At 45.8% G+C, this 17,120-nt stretch overlaps 1 protein-coding gene across 3 annotated transcripts in view; it reads left to right on the top strand.

Moving 5' to 3' along the window:
• The window catches only part of MAPK8IP1 (mitogen-activated protein kinase 8 interacting protein 1), a 59,391-nt gene extending 42,434 nt beyond the window's left edge, over positions 1-16,957 (top strand). For all 3 annotated transcript variants that reach the window (XM_082224950.1, XM_082224948.1, XM_082224949.1), the window contains exons 4-12: positions 3,063-3,144; positions 5,148-6,023; positions 7,344-7,419; positions 8,498-8,670; positions 9,011-9,120; positions 11,202-11,321; positions 14,085-14,155; positions 14,786-14,884; positions 15,761-16,957. In XM_082224950.1, coding sequence (XP_082081076.1) covers positions 3,063-3,144; positions 5,148-6,023; positions 7,344-7,419; positions 8,498-8,670; positions 9,011-9,120; positions 11,202-11,321; positions 14,085-14,155; positions 14,786-14,884; positions 15,761-15,833 — 1,680 coding nt within the window. In that variant the 3' untranslated portion in view covers positions 15,834-16,957. The remainder of the gene's footprint in view (positions 1-3,062; positions 3,145-5,147; positions 6,024-7,343; positions 7,420-8,497; positions 8,671-9,010; positions 9,121-11,201; positions 11,322-14,084; positions 14,156-14,785; positions 14,885-15,760) is intronic.
• The last annotated feature ends 163 nt before the right edge of the window (positions 16,958-17,120 follow it).

Below are 17,120 nucleotides of genomic sequence, written 5' to 3'. Positions count from 1 at the left end.
CCCTTTCCCTCAGACTTTACAGCACTGCTCTTGCGCTAAATGTGATTTCCCTCTTAGTAATTCCCTGTCATGAAACCAGACCCCGTGTCTTCTTCCAGCAACTCTTGGCCAATGTTCCTATCTCCAAACACACCCAACAAGCTGCAGCAGAAATTGCAGAGTCAGCAAGGCCAGTCTGAGTGAAGGACCTTGTACCACTAGTGTCAAGTATCATGGGTGGAGGAATAACTATGTTACAAGCTCTTCAGCAACAGGGAGCCCTACCTACCCCTCTCCAGATCATGAGAGCTTCAAGTCTTTTGTCTGTGGCACATCATGCAGAATGCCCTCAATCACCATATTGAGATGGTTGCATAATGCCTCCAAAGAGCTCTGTTGATTCCTGTCACAAGTGTATGATCTCATAATCCCATTCTCTGGTCATCTGAAGTGTGTGTGTGTGTGTGTGTGTGTGTGTGTTGGGGGGAGAAGCTGCTTCCTTTTCTGCTAGCCCCTCCTCTGGACATGCATTGGCAGAAATGGTTGCTGTTCAGGCAGCTTGAAACTACCGGGAGCTACGCAGAGGCAGATGGGGACATGGGCTCCTTTGCCCCAGCACAAGAGCAGCTTTCAAAGCTACGTTGGCAGCTAGTGGTGGCCTCTCTCTTTCGTTGGCTGCAGAAAGGACAATCTCTTGGGACAGTACATCCCACTGCCCTCCCTTCTCTTCCTGCCTCTATGTACTGCTTCATGCAGGTCCCGGGGCATTCCTTTCGTACTGAAATCCAGCAGAACGCCAGGGAAACAAAGTGGCTAGGAAACAGTGCTTTAAGTCTCCAAGGCCTAGGAAACATCTAGCTGCAGGTTTAGTTTTATTTGGGGGGGATATTGGGAGGAGCAAATGAAGGATTCCAAAGGGCTGCAGAGGGAAGTTAGGCTTGTGCAAATGCAGCTGAGGAAATAATTTAACATAGAAAAAATAATAATCTAATTTCAGCAAATTCAGCAAAGTGGGAACTGGGAGCAGCAAATGAACAAGGGGACACATGAAATGGCTTTTAGAGAAATTTGGGGGTGTTGTTCTGGAGTCCATCAGAAGTTTGCTTTTACGTTCATTGTTTTCATTCAGAAAGTATGTATACCTTTTGTTAACCATTGGTGCAAGAATGTTCCCTTGCCCCTGCCTCTCCCATTGTACATATGGTAGTTTTCTTACTTGAATCCATTTAGAAATGTTATATGCTGCCTTTCTACAAACTTAGCGTTCAAGGTGCGCCTTCCTTCTGCTTGGCCTGTGAGGACTGAGTGGCCCTGAGGGCCTGTTGCTTTTTAACTCAGCACCAGAGGAAGAGCCTTCTCTGAAACTGCTTCCTGGAACATTCTCCTCCACTTCTTCCCTGGGAAAGCAAGGACCTCCCTGGTAGAGGGATGGGCAAAGAGTCTGGTGGTACCAGGGCTGAAGCACGAGTGGGTGAGCCAAAGCAGCCTCTGGGAGTAGCTCCCTGAGGGACACAAAAGGGACTGAGGCAGCTAGAGATGGGTTAGGGGAGAGACCCTGCTTGCCTCTGACACAGCACATGGCAGCGTCACTGGGCACAGACTTTCCAGAATCCTTTAATTCGTGATAGCCAAGGAATTATGATAGTCATATTCAAATATCTGAAGGGCTGTCACATGGATGATGGAGCAAAATTGTTTTCTACTGATACCGGGGAACTCAAACTGATGGATTCAGATTACAAGAAAGGCGATTTCAACTAAACATAAGAAGAAACTTACTCACAGTAAGAGCTGCCTCAACAGGTGGACTCTCTTTCATTGGAGATTTGTAAACAGAGGTTGGGTAGCCATCTGTCAGGGATTCTTTAGCTGTGATTCCTGCATTGCAGGGGGTTGGACTACATGGCCCTTGGCTCCTTTCCAACTCTACAATTATAGGATCTTATGCTTCATAGGCTGTGTACCTTTAAAAAGCATATACCCTTCTCATAAAAGTGTGTTTTAATGTCTGGTACTTCAGTGAATGTCTTGCTCCACGGCCTTATCCAATCAATAATATTATTTTTGATAGGGTCTCTTTATGAAATACAATGGATACATGGTTGCTGCCAACCTATGTCTCTCCTCCCCACTCAGAAATTGAATCTCCCTTCTAAAGTTTGGGGAGACAAATGCACACTGAGACGTCATTGTGTTGAATGTTTCCCCACCGGAAATTGGCTACCGGATTGATAGTGAACATGGTGCCTTCCAGATGTTGTTGGGACTCCCAAGTCTCATCATTCAACTAACATGGCTAAGCGATAAGAGATAATAGGAGTTGTCATCCAGGAACCTCTGCAGAGCACCACCTTGACTCACTCTGGGTTGCTGCTTTGGAGGGGGTGGAGAAATGCCAGGAGCTACGCTGTAAAATGCAGCTCAGCCCATTGTGGCAGCAGTGTGTTAGAATGCCTGAAATTCTTTGACTAATGGGAACAATGGCTCATCCACATTTGCGTTTGCCCTGCCACTTCCCCCTGGGAAAACCTGTGATTCAGCGCTGAATTGGAACAAACAGCAGTCAGGTTTTCTGCAGAGTGCTGTTTGCTCTGATTTAGCACTAAAGAGAGAGTTTTCCAGGGCAAAGGCAAAACTGCTTGGAAACAGGATGAACAGTAGTGTGGATGAGCCCCTGAGAGAAAGAGAGAGCATTTGTGTGAATCAGTCTCCCTGCAGCAGCGAAGCACAAGTGAATGGTACCCGGAAATGTGACAATTTGCTTCTTTCTGACGAAGGCTTGGGGGGGTACTTTCTCCCTCCACCAACCCCAGTCCCCATGCCTTGCTCCATCTCCTTTCCTTTTTCCCTTTGCTTCCATGTGGACCTGGCCTACAGTGGTTCTGGCATCTGCGGCTGCAGCAGCAACAGATGGATTTAGCTGTTGAATCCCTATGAATGCACACAGACAATAGCCGGCTGGGGGAGGGGGGAGGGGGAAGCAGCAGGGCCATAGGCTGGAGTTTGGGGGGGTGATGGGGCCCCCTTTGTGCCATGCGCCGTTTACCCTTGCAGCTACAAGGCCGCTTTGTTCTTTTGCTCAGGACACTCTGAATAACAACTCTCTGGGGAAAAAGCACAGTTGGCAGGAGCGAGTGTCCCGGTCGTCATCCCCTCTGAAAACTGGTGAGTTCATCCCTGTACAGCGACTGGTTCTCTTTCGATCTTTTTCCTCCCCCTTTTTGCATGATGGTACGTTCTCTGGCGCTTGGACCTTCTCACTACATCCTTCTAATGTGTTTTCACTTTGGCATGCATCTTGAAACGGATGCTATAGTTTTATTAATTGACTGGTGGCACACGAGCCATGGGGGGTTGGGTTTGACTTTTCCTGCCTGCTCTCCTTCAGAACAGGCTTACTCTAAAAATCCAAGGCCAACTCACAATGTGGCTCGTTACATCAGCTCAAGACAATCTGTGGCAGAAGAGCTAGTGTGCTAAGGTGCTGGAATTGGGTTCAAAAAGCCCCGTCAGACAAGGCACTCAATAGATGGTCTGAGAACTTAACTCTCTCAGTCCAACTTTCCTCACAGGGTTGTGAAGTGAAAACAACATGAACAGCATTCTGGGGTCCTTGAAGTAAGGGGAGATATCAAATTAATAACAACACTTGGGGAGGAATCCAGTGTCCTGCTAAAACTAAGTTCTGTCAGCGAGAGCATTTCTGCTTGCCCAGTGGAATGATCTGCCCCCTCATCTTCCTCTATTCTGTTCTGCTTGATGGACATACCAATCTCTCCTCTGCTTCTGCTGAATGCTGTTCTGAGGGTTTTCCCAACCCTCTTGAGCAGATTTAGGGAACATGGGGAGGAGAGTTCTGTTGCACTAGAGGGACACATTGTGCTGGCTTCTGCTTGCACAATAATTTAGTTGAATCCAGCCCTGAGGGAAAGATTTAACTAATGAGCCCTGTGAGCAGAAACCTGGGCAAGGACTTCCACTAGTGCAACGGAGCTTCCCTCCTTTCCCCACTCCTACAAAATTGGCTGTGTGGAAGTCAGGAGAAAACCTCTGGAAACAGAGGCGTAGGAAGGTCAGGTGGTACCAGGTGCGGAAAGATTCTCGTCACCCCCCACCTTTGATATATATTTTTTGCCTGCAAAAATGGTTCTACATTATTTCATATTTTCTTACAAAGAAATAATAATAAGTAGTAGTAATAATAATAATAATAATAATAATAATAATAATAATAATAAACTTTTATTTAAATCCCACCCTCCCCAGCCGAAGATGGGCTCAGGGTGGCTAACATCAGATACATAACATTGGTATAAAATCAAACAATAATTAAATTACCTCCTAAAAACATGTCAAAATCAAATTAAAGTCTAATTAGATGGCTTTTCAGGGTTAGGGTTGGGAACAGTAAGTGCTCCACTGAATTGAAATTTCAGCCTTCATGACATAGGAAAACATCCAAGTAAACAGCTATTTTCGTGGAGGAGGGTCAAGATATTAACTGATATGCATGAAATTTCATATATAGCTATATAATCCGTAGTGTAGTAAGACAAGACCTTTGGAGCAGGCATTTTAAAAAAAAAAGTTTTTTATGAACTGCCCTAGTAGGGCAGTAATTGTTCCTTGATAATTTGTCACCCCCCTCCATGATGGAACCTGGGTGGCCCCCCATTCCTATGCCCCTGTCTGGAACAGGACATGGGAGGAGGAGAAAGCAGATCTTCCATCAGGCAAGCAGAAAGCCTTGTGCTGACAGAGCAATCTGCTTAGTGTGCTACATTTATTTCCTTCCTCTCATAAGATCCTTGTGGTCCCTGGAAACTAGTTCCTTTGCTATTCGTTCCAGTTTTGAACTTACTAATTCCAAAGATTGGCCATTCCAGTTAGAAGGTTTTATAACAACTTCGGGATGTGAATGGTAATACTTAGGACTTGGTATACCAACTCTGCTTATTATTGGCCCTGACTATTGTAATGTCCCACAGGCCCCACCAAGTGAAACAGCTCCTCTCAGCTCCTTAGATTCAGTCCCTTGGGTGACTGGACTTCACAACAGCTGCTTTTGCCACCATTCTGAATTATCTGTGTTGAGATGTACCCAGACACTGTTGCCCTCGTTCCTTTGGCTGACATAAATTCTCTAACCCCACCTTACCCACCCTTAGGAGAGCAGACCCCTCCCCATGACCACGTTTGCCTGAGTGATGAGGTCACTCACCAAAACAGCACAACCTCCACCAAAGATCGGGGCACATCCACGGAGAGCCCGTGCCGGCGTACGGCTGCCACACAGATCGCTCCAGCCTGTGTTGCCTCGTCCCGGGCACCGGAGAAGCAGCAGGTTGCCAACCGCCCCCCACCACAGAACCCCACCGTTGTAGTAGTGACACGAGGGCCAGAAGCTTATCGGGACCGCATTCGCTACCAGACAGATGTGAGGCTGGAGGCTACTGAGGAGATTTACCTCACACCAGTGCAAAAGAATTCTGACCCTCTGGAGTCTGAGAAGCCATTCATGTCACAGTCCAGTGATAACCGGATGTCCATCAGCTCTGACATAGACACTTCCAGCTACCCACAACTGGCAGGAAAACCTAACACCTCCATCAGCGAGGAGGATGAAGTGCTGGACTACCTGTCCTCACCTGACAAAATGAACGCACCAAGGACTGTGTATGGCAGCAGCAGCAATGGCAGCTACCGGCCCTGCCATAGCCGCCAGAGGGCGTCTGTGAGCTCCGACACCAGTGCCCTCTCCTACGATTCGGTCAAATACACTCTTGTGGTAGACGAGGACGTGCAGCTGGAACTCGTAAGCCTGAAACAGTGTTACTCGGGTTACAGCGACGAGAGCGATTCAGCCACTGTCTACGACAACTGTGTCTCCTCACCCTATGAGTCAGCCATTGGGGAGGAGTATGAGGAGGACGCCCTGAAACGTGACTCTGTCTGTCTCTCTGAGGACTCCACCCCTGAGGCAGACATCCATTTCTCCAAGAAGTTCCTCAACGTCTTCATGAGCGGACGGTCACGCTCCTCCAGTGAGTGCTGGGGCAAATTCCAGTATGAGCATTGGTATTGGAGCGGGGGGCGGGGAGGGACCTGAAATTTCACAGCATATCATAGCAGATTTCACTTGCTCAGGCATTAAAACCCAGTGACTTTGGGGGGGGGGGTACAAGGAAGTTGTTGGTCAATACAAGAGACAGTTCTATGAAAAATAATCTTGTTAAGACCAAAGGTGACCTCAGAAGACCTTAGAGCAACTTGGATGTGTAGTTCAAGAAAATGTCAAATATGTTCAAGAGCAGCTTTTGCCAACTGGGTTTCCCTCCAGACACTTTAGACTATGACTTGGTTGTGATAGCTTGGGGTGATGGGAGCTATAGTCCAAAACATCTGGAGGGAACTGGATTGGTGAAGGTTGGTTTACACTCTCATGCTGGTGTCTGAATGGGTTGAGGAACAAAATCTCCCTAAACATAAGTGTATGGCCATGGCATAATGCTTTCTCAGAACTCAATAAATCAAGATTGCTTGAAAGGAATATGGCATGGGTATTGTTGCCACACACGTTTCTTTTGTCCCACTATCACCTCTGGCAAGCAGGGTTTTAGAAACACTTCAACGCCCCGAAAAACTTGTTTACCAGAGATGACAGGGAGAGGAGTATACACGCTATGGGGAACAATCCGTTCCTCATATCACCTCCAACACTGAAGGAAAAGAAGTATGTCTCCAGTCCTTTTATCTGCTCCACAAGAAGCTACCAGCTCAGTCAATTGGTTGTTTTCATGTAGATGCTCATTAAGAGGCCAAAGTATGCTAGACCTTTTTGACTGGCTTTTTTTCTAGTGGATTCCTGCAGGAAATCCTTGGGCTACTGTCACGTGTGTTGCCTCCATTTTATCTTACATTATATTGAATTGAGGCTTACATTATGTTGAGTTTTGGAACCCATCAATTTCTGCCACATTTGCAGGAAGTGTGGTAAGGCTTCAGGGTAAAGCTTTGGCTAACTTTATTGAGAGCACAACACCATTGTTCTCCCAACTGGATATGCTGTGAAATAGTGGCTCCTGTCAGAACTTACAACAATGAAACACACCCACCCAGAATGTTATTATTGGTCAGGTTATACCTCTCTGTATCACATTGTCCTATTGAGGGTACCTACACGAGAGCAGCTACTCATGCATAGAATTTCCACTCCTCACAGAGAATCTTAGGAAGCTGTGCAGCTAAGATGATTGTTGGGCACTTCTGATTTGGCAAAGCAGGTTCCAGAAAACAGTTGACTTCATTGCTTGAAGATGAGAGTTATTAGGTGGCTATAGTATTTTCCCCCACTTCATTTTCAGGTGCTGAATCATTTGGTCTCTTCTCTTGTATTATCAATGGGGAGGAGCAAGAGCAGACACACCGAGCAGTCTTCAGGTGAGTGCAGATAAAACCTTTTGCCCCAGAATCCTCCCATCCACCCAAACAGTGGTGTTTTCCAACCTGTGACCACCTGAATTGCAGAGATGTCATCTAAGGCATAAGGTGTCTTCAGTGGCCTTGATCTATGGATCTCAGTTTGTGGTACAGATAGAAAAACATGCTTGGAACTGGGTTCTCACCCATGGAAGATTTTCAGTTCAACATCCAGGGTTGCCTATATTGGACGTTGGTTGTGAGGATTTGTTAAGCCAGGGGAGAAATTGTTTTTCAGCGCTTATGTATGCAAATAACATATCCCTGTTAGCTTGATTTATAGGGTGCAAAAGAGTTGCCAAAAGTACACAAAACTCCATTCGTAATGTTAGGCTTTGAAAGTTACTAGACTAATACCCAAAATCCATTATGCCTGGTTGAGTCACCAAGAAGTCTTCCTCACAGTGGCCCTCACCATTGCAAAGCTGAATCCAGAGAATAAACACAGCTCTTCTAACATTCATTCCCTTGGTTATATCAAAGGATTGCTTATTCCTTAGATTTATTGAGCCTTCCTCACCAATAGCTCCAACCAGGCATAACCCAAAAGAAAAGTTTGATGATTCTTGAAACAACCCTTCCCTTAACTTGTGGTTCTTGGCATGGGCTACTAGGTACCCTAGGCATGGGCACCCTAGGATTGTGTGGCTAGCCTAGGATACTGCCGGCTAACATTGCACATTCATTGTGGCGTCTTCAGTGGGGTAGCAGCTGAGGAACAGCATATGGCAGTTTGAAGTAGCTACTTTTGCGGGGGGGAGGGAGTTAACTATGGAGAAGTAGCTCCTTCAGTCTTCCATGAGCAGCTCCTCTGAGGTAGCACCATTCATGGGAGAAGTTATTTGCTAAGCCAAGCCTAGAGAAATAACATCTGTGCCAACATGCAGGCACTTTTCGTCTAGTGTGCTAGCAGTGAGAGTTTAGGCTGTTACCTTTTGACCCCAATACATAATTTTTTTGCAGGTCTCTTTCTTGAACCTTAAGATAGGCTTGTATCTTCAGAGCTTTAGTTAGATAAGTTGCATGGTTTTCTCTTCAGGTTTGTGCCTCGTCATGAAGATGAACTGGAATTGGAGGTCGATGACCCTCTGCTGGTAGAGGTTCAGGCAGAAGACTATTGGTATGAGGCTTATAATATGAGGACAGGGGACCGGGGCATCTTCCCTGCTTACTACGCAATTGAGGTCACCAAGGATCCAGATCATATGACAGGTACTTAACCCATCAATGGCTCTGCTACCCACACATATCTGGCCGCTTGTACCCATTCCTGCTCTGTGCTCATGCTCAGAGCTGTCTTGTAAACCAGGACTTTTCCTGAGAAAATGCTGACACTTCAGACACTCTTCAAAGTGGAATGGGAAAGGACAAAGCTGGTGTACAAATTATCACTCGTATGAAGGAGTGTAGATGTTCACGACTTGTGTCCCATCCCTGACAGCTATGTCAGTAGTTAGAGCAACCAGAAGTCTGTTCCCTCCTAACTTTACGTCATGTAGGATATCTATGTGAATCGGATTCTTCTCACCTACCTTGAACTTTTGCTTTTCAGATTCAAGCAAGAGTAGTGATTGGGTGGACCAGTACCGGGTGAAGTTTCTCGGCTCAGTCCAGGTTCCATATCATAAAGGCAACGATGTGCTGTGCGCAGCTATGCAGAAGGTACTGTCCCTGCCCATCCCTGCTAAGCCATGGTTTTCCCATGGGACATTTTCTTTGGTGGGAGGGAAAATGTGGTGTTATTTTGTTTAGAAAATGTATATTGTGCCTTTCAATGCAACTATTGAAAATACAACTGTTCTCAAAGCAGAGAAGATCAAACCAACATACGATTAAAATGCCAAGAAAACTATCGGAAGGAGGTGTGTGTGTGTGTGTGTTAAGTTACCAAATTGGCACATTAACCATAAAAAGCTTCTTGGGTAAATAAACTTGCTTTTAGTGCCTACTTAAAAAGGCAAAGTCCGGAATCTAGAAGATCTCTGTAGGCAATTGGTTCTACAGCCTGTGGGCCTCCAGCCAGAAAGCACTTTTGTGGTGTCTACCAATTCAATAAAAAATAGAACCACCAGGAGATTAGCTGCACTTATCTTTAGGAAGGAGAATATACATATGCAGATGGTCCCCATAGATATTCCAGGCCCAGGCTGTGAGTGACATTAAGATGTCCATACCGGCAACTTGGCCTGGAACCAAGTGGCAGCCATTGGAGCTCACATAGGATTGGTATTATCTGCTCCCAATGGCTGTTGGTAGAAATCAGTCTGGTGTTTGCATTCTAGACTAGTTGCAGCTTCTGAATAACCTTCAGGAGCAGCCACGTGGAGAGTATGTTGCAGCTGTCTAGGTGGGAGGGTACCATGGCATGGCACCACAGTGACCAGATCTCTGTCTTCTAGGAAGGGGTGCAGTTGGCAGATTGGTGGCAGCTGATAAAACATACACTTAGCCACTGCTTTGGACATAGAGTCCAGGAGGAGGCCTAGATTTAAGAGGCACACACTTCACTTTGAAAACTTGCTCTTCCTGGGGTAACCTCATTCTGAATAGGCTTTTTGTCACTCTGCTGGCATTTACGCTGCCCACTATATGCAAGTCCATCCTGAATAGATAAAGCTTCCATTGGTTTATCCTCATCCTGTACATTAGCAACATCTGAATGTTATGTGTGCTTTCTGGAATCTTTCATCAAGATTCCTTGATAACGCCATACCTAGTTCAGATGGAAGTGGGGGAACGAGAGCTAAAACATAGAAGGAATTAAGCAGTAGGCAAGTTTGAAAACACACTCCTCATCATTTGTTGCTGTTGTTATCTTCCTCCCTAAGGAGCCCAGAGCAGCTTGCAACAATAAAACCACATCATAAAACAACAGAATCAGTGTAAAATAATGTATCAATTAAAAAAGTTGAAATACCGAACACCATACCTAATGCAGCAGAGAAGATTAATGAGTCATCCATATCCTCTTCGCCCTTCACCAAAGGCATGAATAAGCTGGTGTGCTTCTAACTGTCGGAGAAAGGATGTCAGCACTGGGGACAAGTGCAATAACTTGATTGAGTAGGAATTCCACAACTGAGGTGCAGCCACAGAGAAGGTCCTGCTCATTTCATAGTCAGTCAAGCCGTGCTCATTGGCAGAACCATGGCAGAACTCCTCCACAACACTTAAAGCACTATCCAGGTGGTATTGGGGAACACACTCCTGCATTCCACCAAAAGCTATCATGGGTTATAAATATTAACACACTTCCTTGTTTTCCAGCTAAGCTTCAAAAAAGCAGTTCTCTTGGTATTTAGTGTGGGAAAGATACCTGTGGAGGTTGCTTATTGACCAATGCCAGTGACATCACCGATGCCCCTCCTTATTCACCATCCATATTGCAGTTCTGCAACTGTTAATACTTCACAATTTTTAAATAATGTGAAGAATGAATTTAACATATATTAATGTGGAGTTTGAGTGTGTATGTATATGTATGCCTCTATATACAGCAATCTTGGGACATTATGTCTATCTTCAGCCCTTGTCTCCTCCCACTCCCAAAACAGATCACCCATCTTCTAGTTTCAGGTACTTTGAAGTCAATGTTTCTTGAAACTGCCAACCTGGGAGGAGGAAAGGGAACCCCAGTTTTATATAAAATGGAGGGGGTGATATTTTCCGTGAGAAGAGAAGCATCACCAGAAACTCCAGATAGTTTGTGTGACAGCTGGTGCAAATTTTCTGTTTTGGTACAGATTGCCACTACTCGCCGCCTCACCGTGCACTTTAACCCGCCCTCCAGCTGCGTCCTGGAGATCAGCATGAGAGGAGTCAAGATTGCCGTGAAAGGTGATGACTCTAAGGACCCCAGCAAGGTAGGCTAGACCACATGTGTAGCTCTGCTGCCAGCCCTGTTCCTGGGTTCTGTGCTCTCTGTGCCTCATTATTATTACATCTTCCAGCAGCTCAGTGCTACCCCTTGGCCAATAAACAAAAGAGAGCATGCAAACGAGAGCGATTTGCATATGTCCTGGCTGGCGGTGCCTCCTGTCTTTTCCTGAAGGAGTCTATTGGGGATTGGATAACAGGGCAGAGTCACATTCATGCCCTGAAGTCCAGATGCAAAAGTACATGCTCCCAGGCTGTAGGCATATTAATGCACTGGAAGGTCTGTTTGCTAAGCTGCTCCGATAATCTACGAAGCATTGCTAAACCCGTCTGCTACTATTTTAACCGGTGTCCTGTGGATCTGTGCAGTAAAGCCTCTCTGCATAAGTAGCTCACATGGAGCTTTCAAGAGGAAGGAGCAAAGCCATTCAGAAAGTGCATTCTGTTCACAATGGAAATGCCCTGCTAGAGTCAATCAAGGGCAGTGGACCTGAAAGTAGAAAGACTGGGAGAAATATATATGATAGCGTGTTAATTAATTATCTGAGCTTGGGCTGTGTTTAATCAACACAGCTGGCTTCAATTTATTTTGCTTGAACAAAACATTTGTTTGAATGTATTACTATTTTTCAAATGTGTGTAACCAACTGTCCCATTATTATATAATGTTTCGTGCACTAACGCTAAAGTAGAATCCGTTCAATTCTACCTCATGAAATGATTGTAACAGAATCAAGACCTTTCATTTATTGAAGGTTAAATGACACACAATGTAAAGGCTGGGACGTTTTGTAGCTGGTACAAGAATATTGCTTGACTCTGATACTGCTGCAGCCTTCCTATAATCCTGAACCTGAAATCCCCGCTTTCGTATTCCTGCATAAGACCCTTTAGGAGAGAGTAAGAAGCTTATGATCTGGAACTAGTGATGCCAACAGGGTTTTCTGGACCCAGGACACTTGTATGTGGATTAGACCCTCTTCCCCACTCACAAAAGAGGATACAGATTTGCATATGCTTTGTGTCATACGGAAATTTATATAATCTTTTGTGAGTGGGATGAAGAGCCCAAAAATAGATAAGGAGCTGCACATCAGTAATAATATGTCTGAGAGGCAGAATGTCAGCGGGGGAAGCTTGCTCTGTATTTATGTTTCCATACTAGAAAAGGTTTAACCTGTTAAATATCTGCCTGCCACACAGCTGTTAAAGGCACAAGGGCATTGCTGTCCTCTAGTACCAACCCTAAACCATGCAATAAACTCCTGTTCCCTGAGTTGTTAACCTGTTATGTTACGCTTCATCAGTTGATCTTAGGTTGGCATTACTATATTCATTTAAGACCAGACACTATATTTCAGATGGTAGGGGAGGGTGTGTACCAAAAGTGGCATAAGAAATACAGCGACTGAGGTTTAAATGCTCATGGCTGGATGAATTCAAGATTGAATGCAGTGTATTCTAGCAGCATTTGCTGTGGTTAGTTATTATTTTTATTCCTTAACAACTAGAACTGTGTTATTAGCACAGGACAAACAGACACCCATTTCTTTTTCTTGACCAACAGTAAGCAACTGTTGATTATCATACTGGGAACAACAAGCTGCTTCCAATAATTCTCCTATTTCCCCCACCCTTTGGTTGAAAAAGCAATTAATCCACTTGACAGTCCACTTAACAACACCCTCAACTGCATTTCCCTAAGAAGAAACCAACACACCTAGAGGCTATTCAGCCCTTCCCTAGCAGGCCTGAATATAGCAAGCTAGGGCTACTTTGCAGGGTTGATGTAACCCACATAGCTCTCTCAGTTGCAGTACCCCTCTGTGATATGTATTTTGCATTAGCAGGATTTTTTAAAAAATAAAATCACATAATATTGGAAAAAGCTCTTTTCTTTCATGAAATTAATTCTGAGTTAGAAAGAGCAGGAATTACTTACTGTCCTAGCTGCTAATTTTGCTTTTAGGTAGACATACTACTGCCCAATTACAGCTACACTAAAATCCTGGATTTTTCAGTTATTGTTTCTGGTCAACAATCCCATTTCTATCAGGGAAAGCCAAAGGAAGAGAAAAGCTTTTAAATGAACCTGGAAGATCCTTCAGAATGAATCAGGCAGTTCTTTCTCCATCTAGAAAAAAGTCACACATAGAGCAAGGAAGGTAATAAAATGGCTTCAAACTGAACCCGGCTGATGTTTTTCTCAAATGTTTGGAGACGGGACTTCCTTGGTCATTTTGGAGCTGTTTTTGGGTCTCTTCTGATGTGTGTGTGTAACATAGCACCTGTCAATCACAGCTGCGACTTCACTCATTGACTAAAATTGCTAAAAGATGGGAATAGGCTCATATCACACAAAATAGGCTATGCACATTTTCCTTCCTAACTTTCATTCTACAAGGGCTAAGATCTAAGTAATTTAAAATGGACAAATCAGGAGTCTGGGGGCCCTACTCTGAGGCCAGTATAGCAAGACTCCCGTGACTTGATTTTCCTTCTCATCAGCCCTTCCTGGAATTTTCCCTGTACTTCCTACCATACAAGCTTTTGCAGTGCACAGATAAACTGTTGCAAGTTATACAATGGAATATCCTTTCCCCAAAACACAGCATGAGGTCCTTTTAATTTGTGACTTGGATCTCCCAAGTGTGAGGGATCCAAACACATTTTACTTTCCCTTCAATAAATGGCTCTGGTTCCTCAACTGCCCTACCCAAGCCTAACATCTTGTTCTCTCCATCCTGCAGGGGAATAAATGTAGCCACTTTTTCCAGTTGAAGAACATTTCATTCTGTGGATACCACCCAAAGAACAACAAGTAAGACCCGGCAGATGGGCAAAATGAGTTCATGGCAAAGGAGACACACAGCTCTTCCTCCTTGCACTATCCTTCAGTGTACCCTAGGCAGTTTGGGGCTTTGAAGTGTAACTTGTATAGGAAGTTCCTGTGTAGCAATCTTCTTAATCCCTACTAAACAATATGCTTGATAAAGGTGGGATGGGCATATAACAGCATTGTGATCTTATTAATCAGACTGTATCACCTACACTTATCCTCCACTTGGTACCAACATAGATAGACAGTAGCCAGAAGACAGCTGTGAATTTGGCGGGGTGTGTGCCCATCATTTGTTGGGGGTGGGGCGTTGGCTTCGCAATCAAGCTTTATTTTTAGAGATCCAGGTGAGCTCTGTTGTCTTGGCTGCCGTTTACCAGCTTTGTCTGGTACACAAATTGCACAGGAAGAAATGTATTTGTCCCACTTCCTGCTTTTGCCCACACATGCAAAGCAAAACCAACGGCTTTCTCTTCAGGGAGGTATATTTTGTACCTGCAGGAAGAATGGAACCAATGGGTCTTGTTTCTTTGTTAGAGAATTCATTCCTAGCCTAGGATACCAGAAACCCAACCTTTAGCCCAAGCTCATGTATTGTGTTTTCTCTTTCAGGTATTTTGGGTTCATCACCAAGCACCCAGCTGACCACAGATTTGCGTGCCATGTCTTTGTTGCAGAGGAGTCCACCAAACCACTTGCAGAGTCTGTAGGGTGAGTTTCAGGCTACATCCTGAAAATTCCTGCTATTTACAAAGATCCTAGTCTACCTGGATCTAAGAGAGGGGTGTGTCGGTTGCAAGTGGGTACTGGAGATGCCAGCAGAAGCATTAGTGGCCAGGGATCAGCCACTTTTCACCCAACTCCCAACCCCCCTAGACAGTTCAGAAGGATACCATGGTCAACGGTATCAAAAGTTGCTGAGAGATCCAGCAGAACCAGGAAACAGCTTTGACCTCTGTCTCTAGCCCACCAGAGGTCATCAACCAGTGCAACCAAGGTGGTTTCAGTCTCATGATGGGGCCTGAATCCCAACTGAAAGGGATCCAAATGGTACGCATCCTCCAGATGTGCCTGGAATTGTTCAATGACCACCCGCTCAATCACCTTGCCCAGGAATGGAAGATCTGAGACTGGGTGATAATTGGCCATAATGGCCGGGTCCATAGATGTGTTTAAAGGAGTGGTTTAATAACAGCTTCTTTAAGGGGGTCCAGGAAGACTCTCTCACTGAGAGAAGCATTCACCACCTCACTGAGCCCATTGCCCAGCCCTACCCGGCTCACTTTGATGGGCCAGGATCAAGGAGACAGGTGGTAGGTTTCACTCGTCTAAGCAGCCTGTCCACATCATCAGAGGTAGCAGATTGGAATTGATCCCATACAACCTGACTAGGCAGAGCTTTGGCACTCTCCCATCACAGCCCTTCTCCCATGATGGAATCTACCTCTTTCCAAATACTGTTTTCTGCAGATGCAATTAAGGACCTCTTGGTAGGCTCAGTGTTGAGCTCTAACTTGTTGCTTTGCCTGTTCTGTGGAAGAATCCCAGCTCCCAATTGACATTCCATTTCATGTTTTCTTTTTGCAGGAGAGCCTTCCATCAGTTCTACAAGGAATGTGTGGAATATACATGCCCCACAGAGGACATCTACCTAGAGTAGGGGCCGGGGCAGCCCCCGCCCTCCTGTACAGACAAGGGCCATTCCCCCCATTGTGCATGGACAAGCTGCTTTGAGATGGAAGGAGGAGTGGGCGTGGGAACAGTGTTCCTCAGTGCGCAGAGCCCCACCTCTTTCAGTGCACCTCCTCTTTCCTTGGGCTGGGGGTTTGGGATGGGTGGGGTGGGTGGACCAAAAAAAGGGTTTATTATCAGAAGAAGAAATATGCTTTTCCGTTCGTTTGTTTATCTGAAATAAAGCACCACCAGCAGAAGCAGGTGTTGCTGCCGCTGGTACAGGAGGAGAGTGGGCATGGGCACTGGGAGTGCCCACTTGAATGGGCTGCCTTGGTGCTACTGCGAGAGAGAGGGCTCCACGAGTTCTGCTCGAGTCTGTTTGGGGCCTGCTCTAGTTCTAGCTGCCGTGTTCAGCCCTTCACATTGGGAGTTTAGTAAGATGGGGATGCTGCTCTTCCACTGCAGAAGAAGGAATAGCTCATAAGCTTGGGGGTGGTTGCAAGTAGTGAGCCCAGTCCCTGGCTGGGAATGGTGGGGTTGGGGAATAGTGAAGGAGGAGACAGAGAATGGGGGTGGTGGCCATTTGCCCCGCCAGTTCCCAAGACATAGCATCCAAGTCTCTTATCCTGTGCCTGCAAAAAATCCGGGAACCACTGGAGGAACACTGGTGCCTGTCCTAGCCCCTCCCAGTTTGAAGGCATGTAGACAGCCAGGGAGGGCCCATGCCCTGGGAATCTGCTGATGGAAAGAGCTCCTCCACCCCGGCCCGTGCTCTAAATCTCCCTTCCCTCCATACCCGCTCTCCAGCTGCAGGTTCTACATTCACGGAGGGAATCTGGACCCTGCACAGAACACGAGAGCCAGGGTTCATCTGATTCATCTGCATCAAGGGGCTTGAGAGGAGCTCCAGCCATAAGCACAAAATTGATTCAGGAAGGGCTTGGTCCCATGGAGAAGCAGCAAAGCTGGGAGAATAGCATGAGTGACTAGGGGCTAATAAGAGCTGCAGAAAGGTGTGCCTTTGCCCTTCTCCCCCTCCCCCCCAAAAAGCAGGGGGCTCTGTGCTTCTGCTCTAATGACAACAATGATTAAACGTTGATGTTTCAAAGAGACTGCGTTGCTGTTGTTTTGTTGCCCAAGGAGACTCAGGCCTCTAAGCAAACTGCTGTTTGAGCATTTTCCTGGGAATTGCAAGAGCCAAATTTGACATTCTGCTAGCCTTCCTTGGGGAGCCACACCAGTTGCAGCATAGCAACATTCCAGGTTCTGCAAC

The sequence above is a fragment of the Podarcis vaucheri genome, assembly GCF_965113315.1.
Source record: "Podarcis vaucheri genome assembly, chromosome: 1".
Lineage (NCBI taxonomy): Eukaryota > Metazoa > Chordata > Lepidosauria > Squamata > Lacertidae > Podarcis > Podarcis vaucheri.
Note: the sequence above shows the minus strand (reverse complement) of the source record. Positions and strands in the feature narration are given on the sequence as shown.